The sequence below is a fragment of the Drosophila montana genome, unplaced genomic scaffold (genome assembly GCF_035044405.1).
Source record: "Drosophila montana isolate Dmon_TW-CO22-7 unplaced genomic scaffold, ASM3504440v1 contig_3733_1, whole genome shotgun sequence".
NCBI lineage: Eukaryota > Metazoa > Arthropoda > Insecta > Diptera > Drosophilidae > Drosophila > Drosophila montana.
The window spans coordinates 10,054,998-10,082,493 of NW_026998620.1; the positions used below are offsets into that span (position 1 = coordinate 10,054,998).

The window sequence follows — 27,496 nt, forward strand, 5'->3', positions numbered from 1 at the left end:
CCCTCCATTAAAACACCTCCAAAAGATTGGTTCAAAAGTTGTTTGAATTTTGTTTCGGTATGAGGTACAATTCATTTTTTTGTAGTTTACATGCATTTTTGTGATCTAATTTCTGTAATTATTATAAACGAAAAACAAAAATATAATATATATATATATATATTTTACATATATAAGAGAATAAAAATAGAAAAAATATTGATTTTATGGCAACTGCAACTGAATCTTTTACCCGGAAAATATAACACAATATTTTTTTGTAAAAAAAAAAAAAAAAAAAAATCAGAAAACCAAAACTAACACGAGATTATTTTTTTTCGGACTGCTCAACTCTCGATTTAGTTTTCAGAAAGGGTCTCCCTTGATGGCCCACAATCCGAGCAGGCTGTGGATGCTGTCAGAACGAGCTGGCAAGACAAAATAAGTCAAGCAACACAATTTTCTGACAATAATCCAGTTCCTTCGTCTAAACACATACTCGCATAGTTCCAATTCAAAAAATAATAAAAGCCGCGTTGTAGCAATCAATCAATTATCAAAAATCTTCACAAGTTACGTTTACCTTTCTTCGTTTTGCGGTCGGCCAGTTTAAATTTTGCAGTTGCATTTGCTAATTGTATTCAGAAAAACAAAAAAAAAAAAAAAGAACAAAAAACACGTTATAAACCAACTGGACAACCAATTCGCCAGCGAATTTGGTCGGCTTTGGCCAAAAGCAAACCAAGCGCATAAAGAAGAAAACAGCTGGACGAGGTCACGGAATAGTACGATTCCCAGAAATCAGAGCTCGTGACCGGAACTGTGTTTGGTTGCTCAGTAGGCAAAGCTTTAGATGATTACAAATGTCTGTCTGTTAAAGTACTCGTAACAAATCAAAATATTTTATATATTTATAATCTTCGGCCAATTCGAGTACAAACACGGACGTGGTAAGTACTGAAGTACTGACTCGATTCTGACTAGCTAGGAGCTTATCTCATTCGCATTGTGTATTATTAACAAACCTTCAATTTTTCATGGTTGTGGCCGGTGCAGCTGTATATGTGTTATATTTTTTATGTCTGGAAATTTGGGGGAACTCTAGGATTATCAAACGATACCGTGAAAACTGTGCACTATTCTCAAGCAAGAAATTGAATGCCGTAAGTACCCAATGCTCTTTCCTAAAAGAGATTCTACTTTTACCAACTTACGTATGCCTCAAACCCGAAATTGTTATACAATTCTTTTTTTTACCAATATGTATTTACATGGATTAGACCTAAAGGTACGTCTATTAGCTAATATTAAACCTAAGTACAATAAATAGACTGGTTTAGCTTAGTGTGGTTTCTAGTACGGCTACAACTCCGTAGTTTCCAGTTTTCGCGCCAGGATTTGAGCATTATTCGTTAGCTTATCAATTTGATTGTACAAATTGAAATGCCGATTCAGGTCATTTGTATTATTAAACAATTTGGCAGTACCCTTAAGGGTTTCGTGCAAGTCCTGTGTGCCAATAGCCAGAAAATTGTCATCTAAAGAATCCTGGCCGCCAATACTGTAAACAAAATGAATCATTCTATAGATATCTAATATATTTAGAACTGGGATCGGTTAAACACAAACCTCAGATTTTCCTCGTTCTTGAACCATTCGTTCTCGTAGCCCTTCAACCAAATGGGATTGGAGCCTTGAACGCTATGCTTGTTGGTATTGGGCACTCGTGTGGCGGGCTCATGTGGATGCTGCAGCGACGTGGAGGAGTGTCCACCTAGGAAGGGATAAAACAATTAGAAGCTGTTTGGTTTGGAAACTCGTCCTAGTAACTTACGAAAAATGTTTACTTTGGCGGCGCGCAGCTGCCGCTTGTAGCCTTTGCGCTGCGAGGCGCACAGCGCCAGGGTGACCACTAGCAGGGCGGCCAGGAAGAGATTTGTGAAGACAAGCCACACAAACATGGCACCTTTGGTCGGGCTGGCTGTCAGCAGCTGCGCCTCGGCCGGCTGTGTGTCCAGCACATTTAGATCCTTGAACAAATCGTCCAGACTCTCGATGTGCGTGTCAATTAGCTTGAGCACCTCGGATACCTCGTATATGGAATTATCCTCGCGCTCGACTAGATGCATGTATAAATCGGTTTTGGTCTTGTCCACCGATCCATCCTTATTTTCGTGCACTTTGATCTCGTCAATGTTCACAATGGACTCGGTTATGTTGCCTAGGGTGCTGTTCGCAAGTCTTAGAAATAGAAGCTTTTGCTAGAATATAGTTACTTACTCTCGGAACGTATCGAGTCTGGAGCGTAGCTCGTCCGGCTGCAGGCGGAAGACAATGCGCACCTTCTGATCCTCGCGCAGCAGATAGATAAACACGTGGGCCACATCCCGCATGCCCAGCGTATCGTTAGCCAGCACCATAAAGTCAAAGTAGCCTTTCATGCCCTTCTGCGGATCGAAGTTAAGCATCACCTCGCCCGTAGTCTGGTCGATCAGAAATGGTGCCTTGCGCACATTCTCCATACCCTCGGAGAGCGTTTGCCTTATCTCGCCCACCTGATAGTAGGAAATTTTCGAGTTTTCACCCTCATCCGGGTCAGAGGCTTCCACTCGCATGAAACTCAGCCCGAAATCGGCATTGGTTGTAATGCCACCAGTGAAGATCTTTGAGCGAAATTTGGGCGGATTATCATTAATGTCCAGTACACGCACCAGCACACACACAATTGTGCTGTCCACTTTGGGCGGATGCTGTGGCGTATCGAGTGGCACATTCTCCACATAGCTTGCGTAGGATTGCGTTTCCGGCTCGACGGACGAGGACGTTTCGTAGTCTACGTCAATGGCGCGCAGCTGGCGCGAATGCTTGAAGCGATCGTAGGTAAACTCTGGGCCATTCATCTTGCTGTCGATCTGAATGCCCAGGCGACGTTGCTGGCCCAGCGTGTCGTTGGCACAGTTCTCTGTGGCCTTTATGTACAAGGTAAAGTTGGAGATCAACTCTCGATCCAATTCCCGCTCGACAGTCAGCACATGCGACTCGGGATCCAGGCGGAAGTAGCCCGCCTCATTGCCGTGCAGTATGAAATAGCAGACTTGAGTGGGCGTCTCGTCGGGATCGTCTAGTTCCATTTGATCCTTATCTATGGTATCGGGTAGCTTTATGCGCTCCGAGCCCGGATCAGAGTGTTCCGTAAAGTTGACAGAGATCTCATTGACAACAAACTGCGGCTCATAGTCGTTCACATTGCGTACGTAGATGGTTAGGTCGAGATCTGTGCTTAAGGATGTGGGCAAACCTTGATCGTAGGCCTCGATTCGTATCTGGCAAGGAAAGTAATTAGTCATAGCCCTTGGCGAGCACCACCAGCTACTCACCTCATGTATCTTTTGCTTGTTGCGATTAAGACGCTCCTTCAGGAACAGCTCGCCCGTGCTGGCCTTCAGCTCGAACAGCTTATAGCTGCCTAGAGGATCGGGTTTTAGGCGATAGCGCACCAGCGCGTTCTGCCCCATGTCCGCATCACTCGCATAGGCCTGTAGTATCATGGTGCCCACTGTGGCATTCTCCGGTATGCGCACCGTGGTATTGTGTAAGGGCCTCACAAACACGGGCGCATTATCGTTGAAGTCCGAGACGCAAATGTCCAGAGTGCTCGACACTATGTTGGCAGGCACACCCAAATCGTTTGTGCTAATGGTTAGGCTATAGTTGCCAAATTTGTTGCGCAGCGTTTTACTGGCATAAATCTGAGCGTTCCATGGATCAAGTTGCCGTAGCTCGAAGAGACCCTCTCTGTTACCTTTGGTGATGGCGAATTCCAGGCGTCCATTTGGAGTCGCAGCATCATCCGCATCTTTGCCCACAATGCTGGCAATGCTCTCGTGTAGCTCGTGATATTCGGTGATGAGAACGCAGCTTGCGGGCAAACTGATTTCGGGTGCATTATCATTTTCATCCAATATGTTAATGCTGGGAAGTAGTTATAAATTAGAGAGAGAATTCCCATGAGAATCCCTGACCGATCACTTACAAAACTTGCTTGAAGGCATTCCGACTCTCGCCGGCCAGGAAGCCAAACTGATAATTGTCCCAGGCCTCTATCACCAGATTGTAAAAGTTCTTGGTCTCCCGGTCGAGCTTATCGGCCACGGTTAATACGCCCGTATCGGCGTCTATGGTAAACTTGCCCTGAGAGCTAATGCGATCCATCAAGAACGTGATCTTGCCAAAGTCGCCCGCATCTGCATCGGCTGCCTGTAGGGTGGCTACCCGCGTGCCGGGCGCAGCGCTCTCGCTGATCGTATAGTTCTTGCTGCCACCAATAAAGTAGGGATTGTTGTCGTTCTCATCCAACACGGTCACGTAAACATCCACCAGGCCCGACCGGGGCGGTACACCCGCATCTGTGGCACGCACGCTGAAATTTAGCCATTGATGCTGCTCGTGATCGATCTTGTTGGACACCACGATTTCGCCTGTTTGTGCATCCAAGTGCACCAGACTGCGGTAGACGGGATTACCCTCCAGCGCATAGGTAATGGTGCGGTTCTTGTCCACATCGTAGGCGAGCACATTGGCGATCAGGACACCGTTGATGCTGTTTTCGGTGATGGTTTGTCTGTAGAAAGGTTGCCTGAACTTGGGATTGTTGTCGTTTTCATCCTGTATTTGAATGCTCAGGAAAGCTAAGAAGGATTCAGCATGATTATCGTTAAGGTAAATGTACTTTTGGTTCACATACTTTCCACAATTTGCTTGCCCTTGGCCGCTGCCAGATCCTCAACGGCGATGGCCAGCTTGATGTGCTCCACTTTCTCACGATCCAACAATTTGATTACCTTCAAATAGCCCTGTATGGCATCCAGTTCGAAGGCGCCCAGGTAGTCGTACTCGCTGATCTTCACCAGCCCGCCCTCCTCGTTGCGTGCTTCCGAATGCGCAGCGTTCAGCTTATAGCGCAGTATAGGATTCTGATCGGGATCTGTGGCTTTAATGTGATAGACTAATGCGCCCACGGGTGTGTTCTCCACGATTTGCAGCGCTGGCAAGTCCTGTAGCATTGGTGGCTTGTTGTTAACATCCCTGATGCTAATGTTCACCATGGCCGTATTCATCAGCTGGGAGCTGCCCAGGCCACCGTCCAAAGCGAGCTGTTGTAGAAAAGAGTTCATTAATCTCGTCAAGCGTTCTGCTAGACTGTCCAACCACGTACCACATTCAGAGTGTAGATCAGGCGTTTGGTTTCGGTCAGATCGGGATCTAGGTTGGCACCTTGAGCCACAGATATGACACCCGTCTCCGAGTTTATAATAAATTTGTCGCTGGCACCCGTTTGTATCCGATAGACGACCGCGTTGTTGGGCGAGGAGCCGTCGCGATCGATGGCCAGCACCTGAAGCACGGAGCTGCCGCCGGGCAGATCTTCGGGCACAGTCTTAGCATAGAAACTCTTCTGAAAGATGGGCGGATTGTCGTTGACATCCTGCACGTAAATCAGCACGGGCACGACGGTGGACAGCATGGGTATGCCCGAGTCCCGGGCGCGTACAAGCAGATCAATCTCTCGCATATCCGTATTGGCCTGGCGCAGAGGATGCCGTTGGCTATCCACGAGCTCCTCGTAGTCAAAGTGATGCAAGGGCCGTATCAAACCACTTGCCGGATCAATAGTGAAGTTCATGCGGTAGAGTCCCTCAACAATCTCATAGGTTATCTGGCTGTTCTCTGTGCCGTTCAAATCCAGATCGCGAGCTTCCACCTGGAGTGGCGTCTCAAACTCGGCCTTATTCTCTAAAAGCTTTGCCTCATATTGACGATGTAGAAAGATGGGCGCATTATCGTTGACATCTTGAATATCCAAGATGATCTGGGCGGTATTGCGATTGCCCTGCCCCACATTGTCTATCGCCTCGACCGTTAAATAGTGACGGGAAATTATCTCCCGATCGAAGGCGGCACTGCCCGGAGTTTTGATAGTTATCACGCCCGTTATGGGATTCAAATGCAGTCTGGAAGAGAAATTCATAAATTATAAACCAAATTAGTTGCATTATTGTGAATGGACTTACAAGTGTGCAATGCCGCCTCTTAGATTTGTATAACGTATGCCCATGGTTCCAAAATCTCCGGAATCCACATCGACCGCTTCCACCTTGGTGATGATTGCGCCCAGTTCGCTATTCTCGGGCACGCCTGCATTGTAGATCGCTTGTGTGAACTCTGGAAAATTGTCGTTCTGATCGCGTACAAAGATCTGCACGTGAGCCGAACTGAAAGAAAGATATCAAATATGAATTCCTTTCAATTCAAATATATTCCTTCAAGTCTACGCACCTCCAGCGGGTCGGCTCATCGATCTCGCGCGCGAATATGGTAAAGTTAACTTCTATAAACTGCTCGAAGTCCAGGGATTTGGAGTTCCTTACGCGCAACATAAAGTTCGCCTCATTTACCGCCAGCTCGGGCACAATTTCAAAGAGATCGTTCGGCGGATCGAGAAATAAACGAAATGTTCCATTTTTGCCTTCGTCGTGATCGTAAACGAAATTCTGCACCTCCCCGTCGAGAAAGTTCAGCGGTGTATTCGATTGGGCATTTTCGTTGACCTCACAGCGATAGATGGCTTCTCCGAAGGTGGGTATCTCGTCGTTGACATCGGTCACAATTATCGTCACCTCGGTACGTACCGTCGCAGGACCTTGTTGGGTTTCTTCTGATGTCTTGGACAGCTCCGTTGCGGTGATCCTCAGTATGTGGGCACCATTAACGTGATCGCTTTCCTCCTCACGATCCAGCACGGCCAGAGTGTAGACAACGCCCGTGTGCGTATCGATATCGAAGAGATCGTTGCCGTCCAGAGCGTAGGCAATGGGATTGTTGATGCCACGATCACCGTCAATGGCACGCACGCGCAACACCTTCGTGCCCACGGGTGCATCTTCGGCAATGCGTGCCACAGCCTGCACTTCCACATACTCGGGCGGCTGATCCTCAATGTCCTTGACTTTGACCAAAATGGCCGCCGTGCCCGTATTGACAGGTCCCTGATTGGCGCGATCTATGGCCAGAATGCGCAGCTGATACAGGCTCTTCTTCTCGTAGTCCAGCTCCCGCTGCAGCCGCAATATGCCCTTGCCCTGATGCGTCGAAATGCTGAAAATATCGTTGTCGCCGTCCAGCTCTTGCAGATAGTAGACCACCTGACCGTAGGCACCCTCATCGGCATCGGTGGCCTCCAGGGTGCTAATCACACCCGATGCACTGCCCTCGGGTATTTCAATGGCATTCGGATAGGGCAGAAAGATAGGCGCATTATCATTAATGTCCTCGACGAGCAGCAAAAAGCTCTGCGTCACATAATTGTGGTCGCCGAAGTGACTGTCCGTCAGGGTGAGCACTATGGCATACTCATCCTGCGTCTCACGGTCCAGCTCCTTGGCCAGAAAGACCTTCGCCTCGGTGCCGCCCGTGTTCTCGATGCGAATGATCTCGCTATCGTGCGAGTTGCGCTTGCCAAAGATCAACGGATCGTTGTCCGGATCATAGCCTCTCAGCGTGTATATGTGACTGCCCACCTGCGTCTCGGGACTCTCTTTCAGTCTTAGCACAATCTCCGACTGTCCATCGATGGCAAAACGCGGCGGACGATTTGCACACGCCGAGCCGACCAATATCGCGAGTATTATGAACAGGATCGGACAAAAACTGTCCATCGTTGCGCTCCAGTTGGAGCCTCTTTTTAAGCGCACTTTCTTATAGTCCAGGCTGGCAATTGTTTTCGACTGTTTTTCTTTGTACATTATTATGCTGTGAGCACCCAAAGACAACTGCTGTCGACAACAACATGACAGGTCGCACTCGACCATATTTGACAGCCACCTAGAAAATAGACAGAGTGTTACAACAACAGGCACAAGCAAGTGTTAACCCATTTTCTTTTAACCCAATGTCATTAAAATGTGTACAAATATTTAGCGACACATTTGTGTATGTGCGTCCGTGTGTGTGTGTGATCTGTGCCTTATGACCTTAAAAAAGTTTCGCTTGAGAAATTTCAAGTACGTAAACCTAATAAAAATTTACAAATGAGTGCGAGCCCTAGCTTAAGTTGGAGCTGGAGCTGGAGCTGAATCTGGAGCTCTGGAACTGCGGCTAACTGCTTTGTTGTCCGATTGCCATTGGCCATTTCTGGTTCTGGTTCTGGTTCTGCTTCTGCTTATGGTTGCAAGTTGCAACATCGCAAATGCCCAGAAAGCTCAGGCTAAAGTAAGTCGGGCAGATGTTGCTCAATGGTACTGGACATACCACACACACACACGTAAACGTGCTCGGGCGGGGGCCTCCACCATCTGGCGGAGCACGTTCTGGTCTTGTCCGTTTTTGTGGGCTGCGTGAGAAGTCGGCGGCACAGAGATCTTGCGAAAGTTTTATGTGCAAATTAATTAAGCGTCGAAATTTGTTTTCTTTCATTGACTTCTTTCTTTGGCATTAGCCCGGAATTCCGCTCAAGAAAATTTCATTTAAGAGTTTAATGACCGTTACGTTTCTTGACTTTTTATTATTTGTATATAGCTACTATATTGCTAGACAATTACCATTACACATCTATCTAAGTGAAAACAGAACATTATAGAAAAAGATATTTGGTGCTGAATGGGAAAATAATAAATATAAAATTTTAGAGCTAAGCGAAGACAAGGTTGACGGACGATAATCTATAATTTAAAGATAATGTTTATTGTTTTGAACCAAAATCTCGAAAAGCCACGAAAACTTCATTACTTCCTATACGACAATAAATTATCTACATATTGTAGGGCTAATGGAAGAAAACATAAAATTATAAGAAAAAAATATTTCGTGCTGAATGGGAATATAAAATATAATAAATATTAGAGCTAAGCAAGGACAATGTAATAATGTTAACATATAATATATATGGCTATTAATGCTGCGTCGATCTGCTTGACGGACGATAATCTATAATTTAAAGAAAAACTTCATTACTTCGTTTACTTTATAAAAGATAATAAGTTATGCACATATTGTAGGGCTAATGGAAGAACTAATGAGAGATATATGAACATATATTGCAGAGCTGGGCTGGGCATAGAATATCGCCTAGTCAGGCACTTTTAACATAATACAATCTTTTTCAGTTGAATTGCAATTTGATATTTCGTCAACGCGAATGCTCGTGAAGCTGTTGGCTTATCTTTGTGTGGTTTTTGCAGCTGTATCTGATGTTTAATTGTAATGCGTGTGAAAATTGTGCCTGAATGTATGTGCAGCCGTCAGATGCATCTCAAACTCGTATCATTGCCGTCAGCTGTTTGCTGGCTTATAAATACACAAGACGTTGCCATTGTTCGAGTTCGCGTTGAACTCGGTTGTGGCTTATTAAAAGCAGAGCATTTGCCACGCCCCCAAGCCGAGACAGTTCATTGATTTCACAATTGACATTTCATAATTTGTTGTCGAGTAATTTGTGCGCCACTCGCTAATCTTTTTGCCCGGCAATTGATTTGCAAGACTCACAGATACAATTACAGATACAGATACAGATACTATTACAGATGGAGATACAAATGCTGAGCCGTCGTCTGCCGCACTTGCAGCTCATTAGCATTCGCGTGTTACATCAACCTCTTGGAAAGTCATATTTATGTTGTGTTGAAAAACCGTAGACAAGGTCGTTTATGAATTTCAAATGCTATTTAAAACAGCCTCGAGGCGAATAATTTATTTAAAAATAATTTCATTTGCGTTTGGATTAGGCGATTTCGCTTTCAACCGCCGCCGAGCGCCGCATGCAACATTTTCTTTTTGATTTATCTTTATTTTTAATTTTTTCTTGTTTTTTTTTTCAAAAACAATTTTCCTTACTGGTATTTAGATGCTGCTTGAGGTAATTATGTATTTATGGCCAACGCTTTTGTGTAACGCGCAGCGCAATTGGGTTGTTTGGTCAGCGGCTGTTTTCATTAGCAGCACCGAACGGTTGGATAGGGGGGGGGGGGGGGGGGGGTCTTCTGATACACCCATGTATCGGTGTATATAACTATAATTTCATGCTGCAATGATTTTGGCTGCGATTTGTGCAGTTAAAAATGGCTAAATATGTTGGCAATTGAGGTTATCAATTCTGAGTGCTGTCAATATTCTATATATATGTGTAGACAGATATACCTCATTAAATGATGTAAATTTTGAGTTTATTTAAGTTTTTAAAATAATAGATAATATATATACAAAAAACTTTTAGATTAGATTGTTCTATAATTTGCAAGTTTAGACAAAATTATTTGCTAGTCAGGCTCAATAGGAAACACGATATTTTTTTTAAACTTTCGAGCTGTCTGTAGTTTAATTTAATAATCCAAGAGTAGAATGGCATGTACGGTAGAAGATTCTACTTCGAAGATGCTCACCATTTGTGATAGATTTCTGTCAATATTATACACATATGTAGACAGATAACCTCATAAACATTTTTTTTAATTTTGATTTAATTTAAGTTTTTAAAATAATAGACAATATATATACAAAAACTCTTGGCTTGTATCAAGTAACGTTAAATAATTTTGCTTGAATTATAAACCTAAAGATATTACAACAATACAATTATTTGCTATTCGGGTTAAATAATAAACACGAACTTTCTTTCCTAAAGTTGTCTATGGTTCAATTTTCTAATCCAAAGTAAGGTGGAATGTAAGATTGAAGATTCTACTTCAAAAATGCTCACCATCTGTATTAGATTTCTCTTTAATTTCAATCTTACTAAAATTCATAATATTAAAAATTTAATTTAAGTTTAACTGAAAGCTTTTAAGAACCTTTAATGCGCTGTTGACGCACTTACGACTTTTAGAAAGTTCCAAAATATGCAAAGTAACAAAGAGAACGCATAAAAAATGAAGCCAGAATATTTGAGTAAAAGAATTTGAAGCATTTTTATTTGCAGATTTCACGCAAAAATTGCTAAAAATAAATTATTTTTAAACTTTTTTTTTTAGCCAATACAATTATTAAAAAATTGGAAAGGTCGCCAAAACCAGCAATAAAAAAACTTAGCTACCCTTAAATAATTACCTAAATTGTACGATCGCTTCAAATAAGCTTAGTTAAGTTGTGTTTAGGCACACATTACCTCAATTTAGGGTTCGTTTTCTTTGGTATAGCTTTCATGTAGCCAATTTTGCCCAACATTGCCGAATTAGAGCAAATTAATAAGTTGTCAGCGCTCAAATATCAAAGACGAAATTTCGAGGCATTTCCCTTGCTTTATATAAGCGCTGGTTCATATAGCATGACGATGTTGACGCCGCTTTTCCTCAACAAGAGCTCCGAAATCTGCGAAGGGAACGCGTGACATGGTTGAACTTTTTGGGTCGACTCCGCCCGGCTCGAAGCTGACAAAAAGCCGCCCAGACTATATATTTTTGCTAATAACACTTGCTGCCTTTTTGTGCCTCTTGGCTCTTTGCGCCAAGGCGCCAATTGTTCACGCTTGGCATGTTCTGACCCCAACTGCAGCTCCAGCTGCCGCCAGGGGCATCGATCAACGGATTGCCAAAAGTGAAAATATTTTGACAACAAGTCGAGACGACGGTGTGTGTATCCAATGTGTATCCAATGGATACATTTTGATTTTGCGGTTTTCCATGTAACCACAACAAAATTCAAACATATTAAAAATGCCTAGGAAATGCCAATAAACAGTAATTTGGGGTCTGTCAATGTGGCTAGCTTTCCAATGCAATGCCAAGCGGACAGGCTTGGGGATTAGCCGTGGCAGTCTTCACATGGCCCACACAATCGGCTTCATTTCATTAAAAATATGTTTAATCTGGCTCTGAGGCGTTGGAGCTGAAACTGAAATTGTCTTCCACATGTTGCCTTCAGTTTCCGGCGCAAAAAACGAGCGAGTGAGCAAACAAATGAGCTTATGGCTCGGCTATTCCAATTTAAACACTTCCTCCCCCATATTAGAGCCCTTTTTGTCATGCACATCGATTCCGAAACGTGGCTCCGACAGTCAAGTTCAACGCCAGCAGCAAAAGCTATTGTTATTGTTGTCGTTGTTGTTGTTGTTGCTGCTGACAAAACAAAAGAGTGAACCGCCTGCCTGTGCGGAGAGGGAGTGAGAAGGGGCGCGTATGCAGCTTCGTTGCGGTAGCTTGATTTTTGAGTCACAGCCCGGAGTCAGCCAAGAGTTCAGCTGGAGGGCCCGCATCCGCATCGCTTTCATGGTAATGCCCGTAGCCGTCGTCTCTGCCGGCAGCCAACGCGCAGCTAACTGAAACTTTGTCGAAACTAATCTCTGTTACAGTTCGTCTCCTTTTCGAGGCTTAATTTGCATATTCGACAAATCATTCAAATTCGCATTCGACTTTGGCCTCTTCGTCTTGGCGCAGTTGGCAAGTCCTTGGCTCGATACGACCTTCTCCTTGTCTTATATAAAGGCTTACCATAGATGTGAACGCATGCTTGATTTTTAATTCGAAATCGAAATGTGTTTCGTAAGAGCGTGCATGGTAATTAATTTAGATAAATAATTTGATATCTAATTAGTATCTTATATTCCATGAACTTTCTGGGTACTGCTGTATTGATAGTTGACTTTGTAACAACGAACATATCGTCCAAAGAAAATAAGCCTTGCATTAGAGATGGGCCCATGTTAAATGTTCTCACGAACCATAATGTGCCATGTTCTGTATGAACCACAATTCGAGTTCGAAAGAACATACGTGACACGCACACTCACGAATATTCTACCTCCCCCAAGAAGAGTAAAGGAATACCTTAGACTGTCCGGCTCGCCCCTTTATACTGCACTCCTTATGCTCAGGCAGGAGTTCATCAAAACTTACCCTCTGGTTATGCTGTCTTGGCTAGGATATCAGGTATCCTTCGTTGCAATGCGAAACCCAGCTGACAGTTATGCTAATTGCATAACACCCCAATTCTGTCTGGGTTACTGCGAATTTTCATTTGTTTTCTTTGCCACTATTCAATATGGACACATTTTAGAGAACCCTTCTCTTGTCTATGGCGCTCAAGTACAGCACACGACGTTTCTGGTAATTAGGCAGAAGTCAAAAACCCCCCACACACACACGTACGTACGCGCACACAAATAGAGCACAATGAAAATGTGTCGCCGAAATTGGGCAATGCACGAAGCGGAACTCGAACTTGTCGCCGTCATTCAGGGTACATGTTAAAGAAGCTTCACTTTAATGGCATTTCATGACGCCGCGGGGGAACGTGCCGAAAACAAAAAGGTTCTAAGCGATCTTCACTTTTAATTGCCTTGCTGAACACACACACACACACAGACGCGCGCGCGAAAACACGATCAGCTCGGGATTGCACTTTCGAAACTGTAAACCGTTACGTGATGTCCGCCTGCCCGGCGTAGTCGAAGTGTATTCCTCAACAGTCGCTCGTCGACTGATTGCAGGCCAGGCTCAAACGATTGCGTCTGCCGGCGTGTGCTGTATGGGAATTGAGCCGTCGTCGTTGTCACCGAACAGCAACATGGCAACCCCCAGCGTCGACGTCGGCGTCGATGTCGGCATTAGCCGAACGAGCGCGCTGCACTGTGCGGGCACGCGAGTAATTAGCGGAGCGTGAATTCCAGCGTCGTGAGCGAGCGCATTGCGTGTAGTTGGCTTGCCGGCGGGGTAGGGGCTGGCATGGTTTGTTTACAATTCGCAAATGCGGGAGAGCCCAATGGAAAGCTGGAAATGTTGGCGGTTAGAATATTGGAAGTTAAATTCAAATGTTGAACGGAAGTGCGTTGGATTTATGTAACTTTGAAGGTTAATGGTGTTCTTTTGCGAGTTGCGTGACAAAATGATGGATTATAGAGATCAGCGAGTAATTAGGCCAAAAAAACATCAAAAATTACATAAGTATAGCTTTAAATTGTTATTGCGTTGCTTGCATGATAACTAAACTAATGCGAGATCTTGTCCTACATAGAGAAAGAAGATTCTTTGAATTAAATATTCTCAATATTATTTTTCCGATCAAAAAAGTATTACGATTTTAAATTAATTTTATTTGTGGTGCATGCACAGTTCAATTAAAAAGGATTCACATTTTAAAATGTTTATACCCAATGAAAATGGTATTTGTGCAAATGTATGTAACAGGCAGAAGGAAAAATCTTCGACCCATAAAGTATATACATATATATTCTTGATCAGCATCACAAGCCAAGATCTAGCCATGTCCGTCCGTCCGCCTGAACGCAAGGATCTCAGAACCTATTAGAGCTACAGGCTTGAAAGGTAGGTCCTCCTGCATTTGGGTGTTTTTAGAAAAGGGTTCAGGGTATCCCCTAGTCGGGAGCTCCCGACTAGAGCCTCTTACTTGTTTTGTTTTATTATTGTTGTATCTTTTACAGAACATGTCTATGTTTCGTGCACGCGAGACCAAGAAGAGGGCTAGTGTGGTGGTATCGGTGCCTCCGCTGGTGAAGAAGTCGAGCAAAAGCCGTTCGTTTCATTTTCGTTATTTAGAGCTGTGTCGCGCCAAGAACTTGACACCAGTGCCGGACATACGCTCAAATCCCAATGCGACCACATTTCTGGATTTGTTGGGTGATAAGCTGGGCGTTAGCGAATGGCTACTGATCATCGAGGCACTGCACTACGATCTTGTGCTCCAGACCATGGTGATACGCATGCGCCGCACCAATGGGAACAGTAAGTCGACGACAAATCGGAGATTGGGACCTGATATTAACAAATAGAGCTATTTCGAACAGATATCGTTTTACCCATCGACACTGAGAACCGAGCACGACTCTTCCGTCAAAAGCCGGTTATATACACGCGCTTTATTTTTAACAGTCTTGTGGAGGCAATTGCCAATTGCGTAAAGCTTAACAAGAACCTAACCGTACTCAAACTAGAGGGTCTGCCGCTGCAGGATAGCTATATAGAGGCCATTGCCCAGGTAAATAGTAGTAGCTCAGCAAATAATTAAATCTGCTTTACATCCTTTAATCAACTTGCAGTCGCTTGCCTCTAATGACTGCCTCAAAGAGGTGAGCTTCCAGAAATCCTACATCGGGGACAAGGGCTGCGAGGCGGTGTGCGGTACCGTCAAATACTTGAATCATGTGGAAATATTCAACGTTTCCGAGTGCAATATAAGCCCAAAGGGTGCTGAACATGTCGCTGATATGATTAAGGTACGTTCATCCCCAGATCAGAAGCACCTTAACCAAGCCTTTGATTGCAGATGCAAAAGATTACGCGCTTCTCAGAGGGCTGGGAGAAGTCGCTGCGCTATCGCAGTGTAGATGTCGATTCAATTTCGGGTCTGCGCACAATTGGTCTGGCCAACAATCCGGACTTGGGCGACAACGGTCTTCGGCCGATTGCTGAGGTCCTCAAGGAGGACGCATGGGTCAAGTGTAAGTAAAATCTGCTTAGATGGCGTTCGTCTCTCACTGATTGGGATCAACAGCTATCGACGTGGAGAACTGCGGCCTCACCGATTGTGGCGCTAACATAATATTGGAGTGCCTCAGTCTGAACAACGCCATCACCGAATTCAATGTGAGGCATAACGATGGCATCAGCAAGTTCCTAATGCGCCAGATACGCGATCATTTCGGCAAGGAGGACGAGGAAAAGATGAAGGAGCCTAAATATGATCTGAGCTGCATAAATGGGCTGCATAGTTTGCCCAAGAGCCAGAAGTACAGCGTTTCCCAGCTGCTTGCGCACACCAAGACCCTGGAGGAGCAGCTATCATTGGAGCGCACACTGCGCAAAAAGGCCGAGAAACTGAACGAGAAGCTCAATAACCAGCTGATGTCTATGGACCAGGGCACACCGATGCCGCCGCCGCCGCCCGAGAAAGTGGTCGACAACAATGCCCTGCCCAAGGGCTATGTCCTAGTGAAGAACGACTTGCTGCAATCCTTCACCAAAACGTAAATAGCCACGCACACTGTTCAAAAAATGCAACCCCATTGCATGTTCCATCCATCCCACAGCTTTAAGAACGGGCCGCCCACGGCCAGCCAGTTCAATCAGTTGGTCAATAGCGCGGTCACCAGCTCGGATTCAACACCACGCAGCGCGAATGCCACACTACGGAAACAGCAGCAAATGCACGAGATGGAGAAGGCTCCGCCTGAGCTACAGGACGAAGGAGAGGACGAGGAGGCATATGCTGTGATGGCTGACAGTCAGCAGATGCGCCAGCAGCTACAGGTGCGCAAGGTGCGCAGCGAAATGAAATATGTTGAAACATTCTCCAAAGAAAATGCCAAAAAACGCGAGTCCAAATCTGATCATGAATTTGCCAATGAGCGCGATGTGAGTAAGAATGTAAGAATGCAGTCGGGTCTAACCGACTGCCTAATGCTCGTTCCCAGGCAAAGATTTTTGGCTCGATCTTTAGAGGAGCTCACCAGTTGCCTCCTGGGGCGTTTCTATACAAGAGTGTACATTCCAAATGTCAGGTCATACGGACGAACAGATAGAAAGGCGCAATGCCTATATACCCAATATACCCTTTTGCCTTGGTGAACGAGTGTATAAACCCACGAACTCATGGAATATCTGTTGATATTAACTTAATTATTCCCGCAGTTCAAGCTTAATCCCAATGTGCAGTTCGAGGTGGACATTGGTGACAGTTGCCTGGTGAACGAGCAGCAAATGGAACGCAAACGCTACGAGGGCCGCGAAGATGGTGAATACTATGAACAGGACGTGGCACAGAAGTCCCATAGCAATGCCCAGTACGAAGGCGAGTACATTGGGGACGGGGTGCGCAACGACAATCGCAAGCATATTGCCAAGATCAAGAAACAGTATAGTGATATAGGCAACAGCCAGATGGCATTGTACATGGCTGAGCTGGAGCGTAAGATTAACAGCAAGTCCAGCAAGAAGCGTCACAAATCCAAGCAACAGCCTAATGAATCGAATCAGGGACATGAGGCTGTCAATGGCGATTATATGCAGGTCGAAACGTATATGGCGAATATGGAGGATTCGTCGGTGGATTCACCCACGAATGGCTCGGACTCGGAGGGAAATGAAAAGACGGAAGGCACGGCACGCGGACAGGCAGAGAGTGCCATGCAACCAATGAAGGTATTCATGAGACGCACAACACACTACGAGGAAGAGGAAGTGGAACTATGCGATGATAAAGACACTGAAGATCATATTGTTTCGCCACGTTCCGTCTATTTGGAAATGCAGAGGAAAAAGAATGAGAAAAATCACTAAATGCCAACCTGATGCCGCATCGACACCAACCACAAGTAAGAAGAATAATAGGAAACTGGAAATTTTTGATGCGCCGTCATAGCAGTCCCGACAGCTCGAACAGAAAATAAAACCAACCAAAAAAATGAACGCAAGGAAACAGTACAGGTTTGTTCCACAATCAGAGCATAGGGCCAAATTTTCAGTAACCCCTGGAGATTAAGTGTCACACTAGTAGATGGGATTTTCCACGCGTTGGTTGTGTATATCGAGAACTTAATCTGATCGCGGTTTAGGTTATGCAGTTAATTAAAACTACGTCAAATTATATATCAAGCGCCACAACTTGCGCGATTTTGTTATAAGACGAATCAAAAATAAATAAAAAAAAAAAACATACGAATTCACTAGAAAGCGGCAACAATAAACTCATGTTGCCCGAATTGAAATTGTTAATAAATCAGTATTTGCGCCTTCCTCAAATGATTTATTGGCCTTTTGATTTTGATTGTGGATCAGCAGATCCGGCAAACTGCGTTTACACTTCATCGTAAAGTTGCAAGCAAATTGTCATACAAGTATATACTATATATATGGTGTAATAATAATGGAATATTCTGTTTGTCAACATTTTGTAGTTACTACTGCTTAGATTTGCTCAAATATTCAAGATTATAATGATTGAGGATTAAATATGCTGCTTTTAATGTATATATATTGATTAATTCCAATCCCGCATCAATGCATACGTCATTCACTTCCAACGCTGCTGCTGCTGCTGCATTTAGCCGCCGAAACCGTACAGGGTGCGTCCCTGGCGCTTCAAGGCGTAGACAACATCCATAGCAGTGACAGTCTTGCGCTTGGCGTGCTCAGTGTAAGTGACAGCATCACGAATGACGTTTTCCAAGAACACCTATTGGATGCATTAGTAACAGGGTGTCAGTGTATGTATGTATGTGTATTGTGAAATTCAATAATGCCTTACCTTAAGCACACCGCGTGTCTCTTCATAGATCAAGCCAGAGATACGTTTAACTCCACCGCGACGAGCAAGGCGCCGGATAGCCGGCTTGGTAATACCCTGAATGTTATCTCGCAATACCTTACGATGGCGCTTAGCTCCTCCTTTGCCCAGTCCCTTGCCTCCCTTTCCACGTCCAGTCATATTGCTTATAAAAAGTTAGATTTACGCTGTGGGAAAACGAAAATGTTAGTGGAAAATAGAAAAGCACAACGCAAGAGCTGGCCAAATGAATCGCCATTTTTATATGTATGCATGACGCCATATTTAAAACAACGGACACACAAGTTTGTAAAAATATGTGCCTGTTAACACGCATGCACATATCTAGTGTACTAAAAAAAGTTTCTAATTTTGCAATACTTTACATTTTTTGCTTTTGTTTTTTTTTTGTTTGTTTATTACAATTTGTTGTTGCGTTTTTCGGCGAAATGTGTACCCACCTTCGAAGAAATTTTCAAACAATGTGCCTGTATTGTTAAAAGCGTAAAATCAGGCACGAAATGCCAGCACAGTATACCAGTATTTATCACATTAATCATATAAATACCAAAAAACGAGTCACCTTGTGCCAGGCCTTCCTTTATTATTGTGTTTACATACAGATTTACATAGAAATGATTTTAAACATATATATTTTAATATAACATAATATAAATACTTAGATAATTTATTGCAAATGCTTAGCTGCCGGCGAGATTCATTACTGTGCGATGCAGTTGTTGTTTCTGGTATTTAACAATTACTTGCATAATTTCCATTTTAGCATCAATTTTTAAGTTTTCATCCAGCTCAAAAACATCCTGAGCAATGGCCATGCCATAGTGAAAACTAGGAGTGCTTTGGGTATCATCTATCACGGGCTCTATAGCAATTGGCGTTGTTTCTTCGACTTCCGCCTCAATGTCCTCCATTGGCACATTCAATTCCTCAATTGCAATTTGTTTAGCAGTTTTATTCATTGGCTGCACTTTTGAAGTTCGCTCCGAGGAAGACTGCAAGGGACTACCAGGTTCGGTTTTGTGGTCGTTGCCAGCCTGGTTTTCTTCCATGGCCCTGGAACTAACATTATCCGAGTCGTCCGAGTGTGTGCTGTCATATAGATTTTCCGCCTATCGATTGAATTTAGAATTTTGTATTGGGCACAATTATTCTATTTCAAATACTTACATCCACACTGTTCTTATCGTACACAACAAAGGGCAGAAATTTCAGTTGTTGAAAGAATTTCCAACCTTCCAAACGCTTTATTTCCTCCGGCTGTGCTCCACGAGCATTTGCATCGGAAATTGCCTTCTGTTGTAGCCGGTAGTAGGATGCTAGATTAAGCCATTTCCTGGCCAACTCATTTGTATAGGCTCGAAATTTAAATCTTTTTTCCAGAGTCCATCTTAAGTTCTTCCAGAAATTGTGTTTTAAGTAACGTATACTATAATCTTTATGGGTCTTGTCCCACATATATGGTGTGTTGCGAATTGTTGTAATAACAAAAATAATCACCTCGTCAGACCAGTATGGTCTCGAATTATCGCAAACATTTGTCATTTTGAATGGTTAACAGTAATTTTCTTACGAGTGTCTGAAATTAATCCACTTTTCTTGCAAGCGGCAGCTGTTTTTAATGTTTGGCTGATTAGAGAGCGAGACAGATATATGAACTTTGTCGAGAGTTAATTAAAATACTAGCAATTGTCCATATGTGTATGAATACTTTCTTTAAAAAGATACTAATAATATTTAAGTGTGACCGTTAAGATATGTTCGTTTAAATTTCAAAGTCAGCTTGGTAATTTGAAAAATTATTGCCTCAATTCAAACGTTTTTATTAGATTTATAATAATTTTAATGATGTGATGTATAAAATATTAAGTCAATAATGTTGACCTTAAGCTGCATTTACATATATTGGAGAGCATCTCAATTGGAGGTTTATTGTTTTAACATATATACATTTATAATATTTTTATTTAATTATATTTATACGTACATTTATCTATATGTTTACTTTTGTGATTGCGTTGGTTAATAATTGGTATTAAATTAAAATGGAAATGTTAAAATAAAACACTTTTATTTGTTATGATTTTATATGCAACAGCTGTTTTGGAATTGTTATTTTTGTCGAAATGACAATCGGATTCTTCGTGACTGATAGGTGGATTGACAAGTCGATCATTAATATCGATAGGAAAGTCAAGGTTTTATTATCGAAACCATATGTGCTAAATCGATAGCTTAATAGTTTGGTATTTTTATTAGAAAAAGTTCGGCATTTTGGCGATTGGCTCTGTTGGTCACACCATGCACAACACTATTGCAGTCGAAAAAAAATCATCGAGTGTAGCGGACGCGATTTTAGTGCTAGTTTTTGAACCAAAACAAGTGTAAGTTAAGCAGAGCAGAAGTGAAAAATCTAATGAGATCTAAATAAAATGCACATGCACGGTTATATAATATAATGAGTGCAGACACAACTGTGCCGCGTCTGCGTGTATTTATGCGTGTGTGAAACGAAATACTTTGGCCGCCTCTCGCTGGCTGCTGCTGACCAACAGCAAAAAACGACCAACGCGTGTGCTGCTGCTGTTATTGCCGCCGCCCGCAAAGCAGAATTTGTCGTCGCCGTGAAACGAGCGCCATCGCAGCGCAGCTAGCTCCGCCGTGGCTGTATTATGAATATAAATATTTTACTATTGAACCGCGTGTCTGGAATTCAAAATAAACGCATACACATATGTATTTACAATCGTATTGTGCGTGTGAGTGAGCGTGGGTGTTTGTGTGTCTGTGTGTGCGTCTGCAGCGCATTGCGGCCGCATTCTCTTTATCTCTTCATATCATTCGTCAAAAGGCGCAAGATGATTCATTTTTGATACACTCTGCTGCCGCTCAGCTGTCGGCGTTTGCCTTTCCACGCGCATCCTGCTCACACACACACACACACACGCGCACGCACGCATAGACGGATGCTTACATACATATGTATATTCGCCTATTTGTTAAATTAACCGAAAAACACAGTCGCCAGTCCCGTTGTATTCCTCTTCTCAGCCGGCCGCCGCCGCCGCCCCACAAATCAATGTGCCTGCTTTCCATTTTCATGCGTGTTTCGGTTTCGGTTTCGGTGTCTGTTGCCTGTCATATTTTTCTGGTACCCCCCTCCCCACCCGCGCTTTCCACAGGCGGTTCTGCGTTTTCTATTTGTTTTATTGATTCCCATTCTGTAGCTTTTCTTCGGTTCGTTTTAACTGTTCTCGTCGCGAATTGTAAACAAAAAATTGTAACCGGTTTTCATTTTTCTGCGCAAACATAACTTTACTTTTCGTCTGCTTTTTCTTGCTATGGCCAATATTACTTTTGATGTTATTGTTTTTGTTATTTATTTAAACGCGCTTTTGTTTTAATCGAGTTTTTTCCATTGTCTTTCCTTTCGAAATGCCAGCAATTTAATAATTCAACAGTTTTCAATTTTAATTTAAAGGTAAGTTATAAATATTCGCATTAGCACGTGTCAAGTGTAATAAATTTTAGTACTAGATTTCTAGAGTTGATTTAGCTTTTAATAAGTTATAATTACAAATTTATTTTTATACAATAGTCTATCGCAAATTAAATATTTTAATTTGCTCTTATTCGCCAAAAAGTCTTATACCTAGAATTTATTTGTGTTTAAAAAGTGGAAGGAATTATACATATTTTGTTATTTTTTTTTTGAATAATTCAAATCTTTTTTCCTTAAAGATTCAACGAAAATTAATTTTTAAAAATTAACTTTAGAGAATTTATTTAATAGTAATAAAACTCTTAGAAAAATGTTAGCTTTATTCTCCTTTTTAAGGCTAACCTATAAATTCATCCCTTTACTAAATATGTTAAATATGTTTCATCAAGCGATGGTCGAAGGAGTTTGACGATCCGTACACGACAAAAACACTTTATATATCTTTGGTACGACCTATTCTTGAGTATGCCTCATGTATCTGGTCACCACAATATGCTACCCATCAGGACAGAATTGAATCCGTTCAGAAACAATTCTTGTTGTTTGCCCTTAGTGGTTTAAATTGGGATCCTCGTGTGCGGTTACCGTCATACTCCAGTAGACTTCTGATGATTAACCTTCCTTCTTTAATTAATCGTAGAACCATGCTGGGTGTAATATTTATTCATAAACTAATTACTGGTGAAATCGACTCTTCTGTGTTGACTAGCCAATTAAATTTCTCTATCCCTACTAGACTAACACGTAATTTTGTACCTTTATCGCTTCAATTTTGCTCAACTAATTATGCCTTGCATGAACCGTTCAGGGTTCTCTGTGATGACTATAACAAGCATTACAGAGTATTCTGCTCGGAAGCTTCTCTTCCTCGTATAAAGTCTTCTATTCTAAACTATTTAGCAAGTAGATAGTCCTATTTTTATTTGTAATTGTATTTGTACACATACTCGTAGTTTGTATCAACTTTTTTTTAATATTTTTTTTTTCATATTTACTTTGTATTTCGTGTCGTACGTTACACGACTGCGCCCCTCGGTCGGTTGGGCGGGAGGTGGGATGCAGTACGTTGCAACGGGATTCGCGTTAAAAAAAAAAAAAAAAAAAAAAAATGTTAAGCTGTATAAGCTGTATATTAAATACACTATTTTTATGAGGTTATTATTGTTTGGTTGCAATAAGTTTAACTAGTATTATATATCTTGATTAAATATATCTTATCTGCCATATGCCTGCTTTCACTTTCACTACCCAAAGTAAAGTTTTCTTTGTTGAATTTATTGAATTCTCAAGTTGTTGCACTTTTGAAATTATTGTACATTTTTTTTTGTAACTTTACACGCACCCAACGCAATTGCATATTGCATTAAGCTCTCATCTGTTCAACCAAAAAATATTTTTGTATATACCATAAATGCTTTTTCTATATGGAAATAAGTACGTGTGTGTGTGCTGCCTTATTGGACTTGAATGTTTCCAGAACAGAAAAACTAGACCATAAACATAAATGTCATTCACGACTGCCATTAGCGTAAAACAGCAGAAGAACGCGACAAACATAAATCCAGGTCAAAAAAAAAAAGAACTCAAGGAAAAACCGAGAAATAAAACAAACAAAGAAAATGAGAAAAGAGATGAAAACCCTGAGCCGATGAGCAAACTGCAGTCAAATGTGCACGCAAGAAACTGAAACAATTGGAAGGCATCTCTCAACTGGGAATCAAGCCCAGAGCAGGGAGAAGTGTGAAGAGAAAAGCGTTTTGGCAATAGCGCAACAAAGATAAAAGACAACAAAAAAAGTGACAAAAATGAAATGAAACTGGATCAGCTTCAGTTCGGAAACTGAGACTACACAATATGACATCATTTGGGGTGTAATATATATATGGAAATTTCGTGTCAATGCTGGGAATTGAACTGCAAAGCTGCCAAAAGTATAATATATATGTATATAGATGTATCTATAGATGTACAAATTTCAAGCATATGCCAAACTGAAAATGCCAATCAAGAATACGCTTAAACCACTTAAGAATTATAAAGATTGCCGTGAATATGAACACAAACAACATGAGATGGACAATAGTAAAGTGTATTTACACACATGTATGCAGTCTGAAGAAGAAAGAAAGCTTTTTGGTCATGGTGAATCTCTTGGTGGAAATGTTAAGAGAGATATGCATGCATATGCATTATCTCTATGCCCATAGTTTGTAGTTAATTGCCCAGACGAAGCTTCGGTTGATGAACTTGTGCAACAACAACAACAATAACAATTGCAACAACAAAAGTTGCAGCGGCAATGAGAGTGGCAACTAAATGACAACAAGACAAGCAGCTGCATTATGCATGCTGTGGCTCAGGACAACAGCTCGTCACGTCTGATAACAATAACTAAGCACGAAAGTACAAGAGAGTGCGACTACTTTATATATATTTCATATACTATATAGTATATACACTGTAGTATCTCACGCTTCTCTTTATTTGCATTTAAACTGCGATGCGATGTGGCGCGACGTCGCGGCCATTGCTTGAACTCTGCCGACGCTGAAGCGTTAGTTGTTGCAGTTGCAGTTGCAGTTACAATTCGCTGACAGACAGGCTGACAGTCGGACAGTCGGACAGCGCAGCTAAGTAGCTCTCCTTGCCACTTGCCACTTGCCACTTGCCACTCTGTGGCAAAGACGAGGACACAACAGCTCAACTTCAATTCGTTTTAAAGTTTAAACAAAAACAAAAACACAAACTTTTCTTTCTTGCCTGCTAAAACTTTTGTTGTAGGGGATTTCTTCGGTTGAAAGGCTTTGACTGTTGATAAGATAATTGAAAGCCTTCACCACAATGAAAATTCAAACTGTTAAAATAGCTGCTGACATAATTGTAATTAATTCAATTCCAATTCAAAGTTATTTATGTGTCTGAAGTCTTCGGGTTGCCGAAAATGTAAAGCGTTAATGAATTGCCTAATTATAATTATTATAATCAATTATTATGGATCAGAACATGCAGTCGAACTGGTTTTAGGTCACAGATCAGCTGAAATTTTATACTATAAAAGGCTATAGACATTTATAGAATAACTGAACTATCTATCTATAGCTGGGTTAGGTTCAGTAAAAACAAATAGATTCTTTCTGTATTTTGACTAACTCACCGGAGAACCACAATCTATTCCTAAAATAATGATAATGATAGATATAGCTGATGGATAGTGCGATAAATATAGATAGATAGATAGATGGATAGGGAACAAGAGAGTGCTATACACATAGAGAGTGGGAGAAAGATAGAATAATAATGAATGGAGGCGATTCAAACTTATAAAAACAGGCAGATATGCTTAGATAAATAGATAGATAAATAAAGATAAAAGTGTGATATCTAGAGCTATCGCGAAAGTATCACTAGATAGAGAGAAGGAGAAGGATAGAGTCAGTCATGGTGAGGCAAAGAGAGGTATATAGAAAGTACAAAATATAAAAATAAACAATACGATCGAGAAAGTGAAGAGATATGTATAGAAAGACTAGATAGATACAAAAGGAAGAGGTCGAATGATAGGAAATATTAGATAGATAAAGTTGGACAGATAAAAATAGATTAGTTTGATGAAAAGGAAAGTGTAAAGATAAAGTAAGATAGCGAGTATTACAGACACAAATTGTTGTCGCACACCATTTTAAAGGTCAAATGTCAAATGACAACAAGACTTTACGAGGTTCCTCACCCTCTTCCGAATCCCTGAATCACATGCGGGCAGTGAAGCACTTGAAATTCGAGTGGCTTCATTATACACATGCGTTAGGGTATCTGAAATTTGAGTAGCTCCATACAAAAACCCCTCCCTATAAATAAACAAAGAAATAAGTGCTCGCAAAAGTTCTAACGCAATAAAAGTCAAGCAAATTGTATAAAGTCGGGGCCAACGCAGTTGTCAGCAACTCTCTTGAAGTTGCCATTAATATCTCTTTTAATTTTATTTTTGGTCTGTGCTTTTTTATTATTTTATTTTTATTTTATGAGCTGCTGAAAGAAACCGCAGAAAATTGCTTATCGCTAAAGTTCAATTTTGAAGGCCTTCAGATGCCTATTCGATTTCTTTTCCAATGCCTTTCACGTGACTGTGTGTGTGTGTGTGTGTAAGAGTGTGCGTGTGTTTTTTTTGTATGCGCCTATTCATTCATTATTAATCACACTTTTATCGCCATAACATTGGACAAGTGAAGGCGTCAATTGGCTGCCGTCTGTCGCCCAAGTTCGTCAAACACTTTCACACAGCTTTATCAAATGGCTTACATCAGCAAATGACCATTTTCCATGCCATATATTTTGTTGTTGGCCGTGGCAGCCTGTCAGCCAATTGGACACACCTCCCACAGGAGAAAGAGAGAGAGAGGGAGGGGTTGGCATTATTAATTAAAAGGAAAAACTCAAGTCCCCAGATGACAGTAATAACCATGACCGCAAGCTGTCTTCACTTTTTTTTTTCTCTCTTCGTTTTTGTGAAATTTTCACAATTTCATTGCAAAATTAGAATGAGTTTTTCTTTTTCACTAATGCACTTGTCTAAAATATGAATAAAAAAAGAATCGCTCGGTCACGTTAGCAGCGTTTTGGCCTTTAATGTGAGCCTGGTTTTCCAGTTTGTTATGAAAATTTATCAGGTTTGCCGCCAAACTGAGCAAAGCATGCAAATCAGCCAGGCGTACGCTCACACAGCTATTCACTCACACGCTCACAGACACTCACATTCATTCACACTCATTCACTTAGTTGTATTCACTCACTTGCTTTGTTTGGCTCGCTCTGCGCCGCAAATATGATTAAGTTTTTTTTTTATGCTTCGACAGCTTCTGGGGTCGGGTCGGCGGAGGAAACGTCGGGCCGCGTGAGAGTGTTGCCATAGCTAATGTGCTTGACAAAGTACTTAGAACTTAGGGAACTTCCAGTTTACAAAATGTAGGTTACACTTAGCTGGGATTAGCTGGGACAGCTGTTGGAAATGAAAGCCTACTAACTAGTTGGTTGTTGAGTTCTTAAAATTAAATATTTGCAATAGATATGTCGAGTTTTTAAAATCTAAAACTTTGACATTAAAATCGCTATTATTGAGAAAAACGAAATTAAAAATGCATCTGCGACTCCGCAAAGTTTTTAAAAAAATGTTCTCAAATGTTCTAATTTATTGTAAATAAGAATCATTTCTAGAACTAAAGCAGACCGATTTATATCTTTATAATAAATAGGCTATTGAATATACTTAATTGGAGTTGATGATTTAACAGATTTTAATATGGGATACAAATTTTTCCATTGAATGTAAATTCTTCAAATATATTCCTATATTTTATTCCTACACATTTTTCATTCTATTGCATATATATTTTTCCTATAATTTGCTTTATTGAACTGTTAAAATCAAATCAATTATCATTTAAAGTTCATGGTTGGACAAGACCCATAAATACCCATCGGCTAACACTTTGCCAATTGCATTTTCTCATATTGTTCGCTCTTTATGCCCGTCGTCTGGCATTACTTTAAAGTTATTGACAAAACGGTTTCTGATTTATTGGCATAATAGATTTGTATCTCTAGTGCTGGCCCCTAACCGCTCCCTCCATCAGTTTAGCGAGCGGGAGCTGTCAATTTCTTGATTACATCGCGGCAAAAAAAAAAACAATACTGCATTGTTCTATGTTTTTTGCACGTTGTCAATGTGAAATGCCAATT

The 27,496-nt window shown here is 41.7% G+C and overlaps 5 protein-coding genes across 20 annotated transcripts in view; 2 read left to right on the forward strand and 3 right to left on the reverse strand.

The window, feature by feature from the left end:
• Positions 1–417: 417 nt before the first annotated feature.
• Positions 418–18,436, forward strand: LOC135436849 (protein Cep78 homolog). Its single transcript, XM_064694604.1, has 9 exons — positions 418–929; positions 1,036–1,142; positions 14,405–14,705; positions 14,768–14,958; positions 15,020–15,196; positions 15,247–15,421; positions 15,475–15,946; positions 16,010–16,334; positions 16,611–18,436. Exons 3-9 carry the CDS (start codon positions 14,408–14,410, stop codon positions 17,256–17,258), a joined length of 2,286 nt encoding a protein of 761 aa, XP_064550674.1. The 5' UTR covers positions 418–929; positions 1,036–1,142; positions 14,405–14,407; the 3' UTR covers positions 17,259–18,436.
• On the reverse strand, positions 1,243–13,327 carry Cad88C (cadherin-88C). Its single transcript, XM_064694611.1, has 11 exons — positions 12,861–13,327; positions 6,316–7,860; positions 6,051–6,251; positions 5,195–5,990; positions 4,724–5,132; positions 4,013–4,667; positions 3,357–3,951; positions 2,260–3,302; positions 1,814–2,208; positions 1,609–1,753; positions 1,243–1,540 (listed from the first exon to the last, which is right to left on the reverse strand). Exons 2-11 carry the CDS (start codon positions 7,845–7,847, stop codon positions 1,342–1,344), a joined length of 5,970 nt encoding a protein of 1,989 aa, XP_064550681.1. The 5' UTR covers positions 7,848–7,860; positions 12,861–13,327; the 3' UTR covers positions 1,243–1,341.
• Positions 17,704–18,431, reverse strand: LOC135436854 (histone H4). The gene is made up of 2 exons (XM_064694610.1): positions 18,226–18,431; positions 17,704–18,153 (listed from the first exon to the last, which is right to left on the reverse strand). Exons 1-2 carry the CDS (start codon positions 18,403–18,405, stop codon positions 18,022–18,024), a joined length of 312 nt encoding a protein of 103 aa, XP_064550680.1. The 5' UTR covers positions 18,406–18,431; the 3' UTR covers positions 17,704–18,021.
• A 412-nt stretch (positions 18,437–18,848) lies between the features above and the next one.
• LOC135436241 (uncharacterized) lies at positions 18,849–19,921 on the reverse strand. 2 transcript variants are annotated; one of them, XM_064693785.1, is made up of 3 exons: positions 19,762–19,921; positions 19,432–19,659; positions 18,849–19,373 (listed from the first exon to the last, which is right to left on the reverse strand). In XM_064693785.1, exons 1-3 carry the CDS (start codon positions 19,804–19,806, stop codon positions 18,945–18,947), a joined length of 702 nt encoding a protein of 233 aa, XP_064549855.1. In that variant the 5' UTR covers positions 19,807–19,921; the 3' UTR covers positions 18,849–18,944. The 2 variants fall into 2 exon arrangements, with proteins under 2 accessions (XP_064549855.1, XP_064549854.1); XM_064693784.1 differs by having other exon boundaries at positions 18,851–19,373; positions 19,432–19,919.
• A 591-nt stretch (positions 19,922–20,512) lies between these two features.
• The window catches only part of Mical (Molecule interacting with CasL), a 51,018-nt gene continuing 44,034 nt past the window's right edge, over positions 20,513–27,496 (forward strand). For 5 of the 15 annotated variants that reach the window (XM_064694591.1, XM_064694592.1, XM_064694593.1 and 2 more), the window contains exons 1-2: positions 20,553–20,645; positions 21,704–21,742. The gene's annotated coding sequence lies outside the window, so the exon portion shown is untranslated. Of the gene's footprint in view, positions 20,646–21,703; positions 21,743–27,496 lie in introns of all 15 variants that reach the window. The other 10 variants (XM_064694588.1, XM_064694586.1, XM_064694590.1 and 7 more) reach the window with 6 other exon arrangements.

Coding starts and splice junctions, on each gene's coding strand:
- Cad88C (XM_064694611.1), bottom strand. CDS start 7,847: ATGGTCGAGTGCGACCTGTCATGTTGTTGTCGACAGCAGTTGTCTTTG. Junction 4,668..4,723: donor GGGCAAGCAAATTGTGGAAA/GTATGTGAACCA, acceptor AATCCTTCTTAG/CTTTCCTGAGCATTCAAATA. Junction 1,541..1,608: donor AAGAACGAGGAAAATCTGAG/GTTTGTGTTTAA, acceptor TTTTGTTTACAG/TATTGGCGGCCAGGATTCTT.
- LOC135436849 (XM_064694604.1), top strand. CDS start 14,408: ATGTCTATGTTTCGTGCACGCGAGACCAAGAAGAGGGCTAGTGTGGTG. Junction 14,959..15,019: donor ATATAGAGGCCATTGCCCAG/GTAAATAGTAGT, acceptor ATCAACTTGCAG/TCGCTTGCCTCTAATGACTG. Junction 15,947..16,009: donor CTGCAATCCTTCACCAAAAC/GTAAATAGCCAC, acceptor TCCATCCCACAG/CTTTAAGAACGGGCCGCCCA.
- LOC135436854 (XM_064694610.1), bottom strand. CDS start 18,405: ATGACTGGACGTGGAAAGGGAGGCAAGGGACTGGGCAAAGGAGGAGCT. Junction 18,154..18,225: donor AGACACGCGGTGTGCTTAAG/GTAAGGCATTAT, acceptor TGCATCCAATAG/GTGTTCTTGGAAAACGTCAT.
- LOC135436241 (XM_064693784.1), bottom strand. CDS start 19,806: ATGACAAATGTTTGCGATAATTCGAGACCATACTGGTCTGACGAGGTG. Junction 19,374..19,431: donor ACGATAAGAACAGTGTGGAT/GTAAGTATTTGA, acceptor TTCAATCGATAG/GCGGAAAATCTATATGACAG.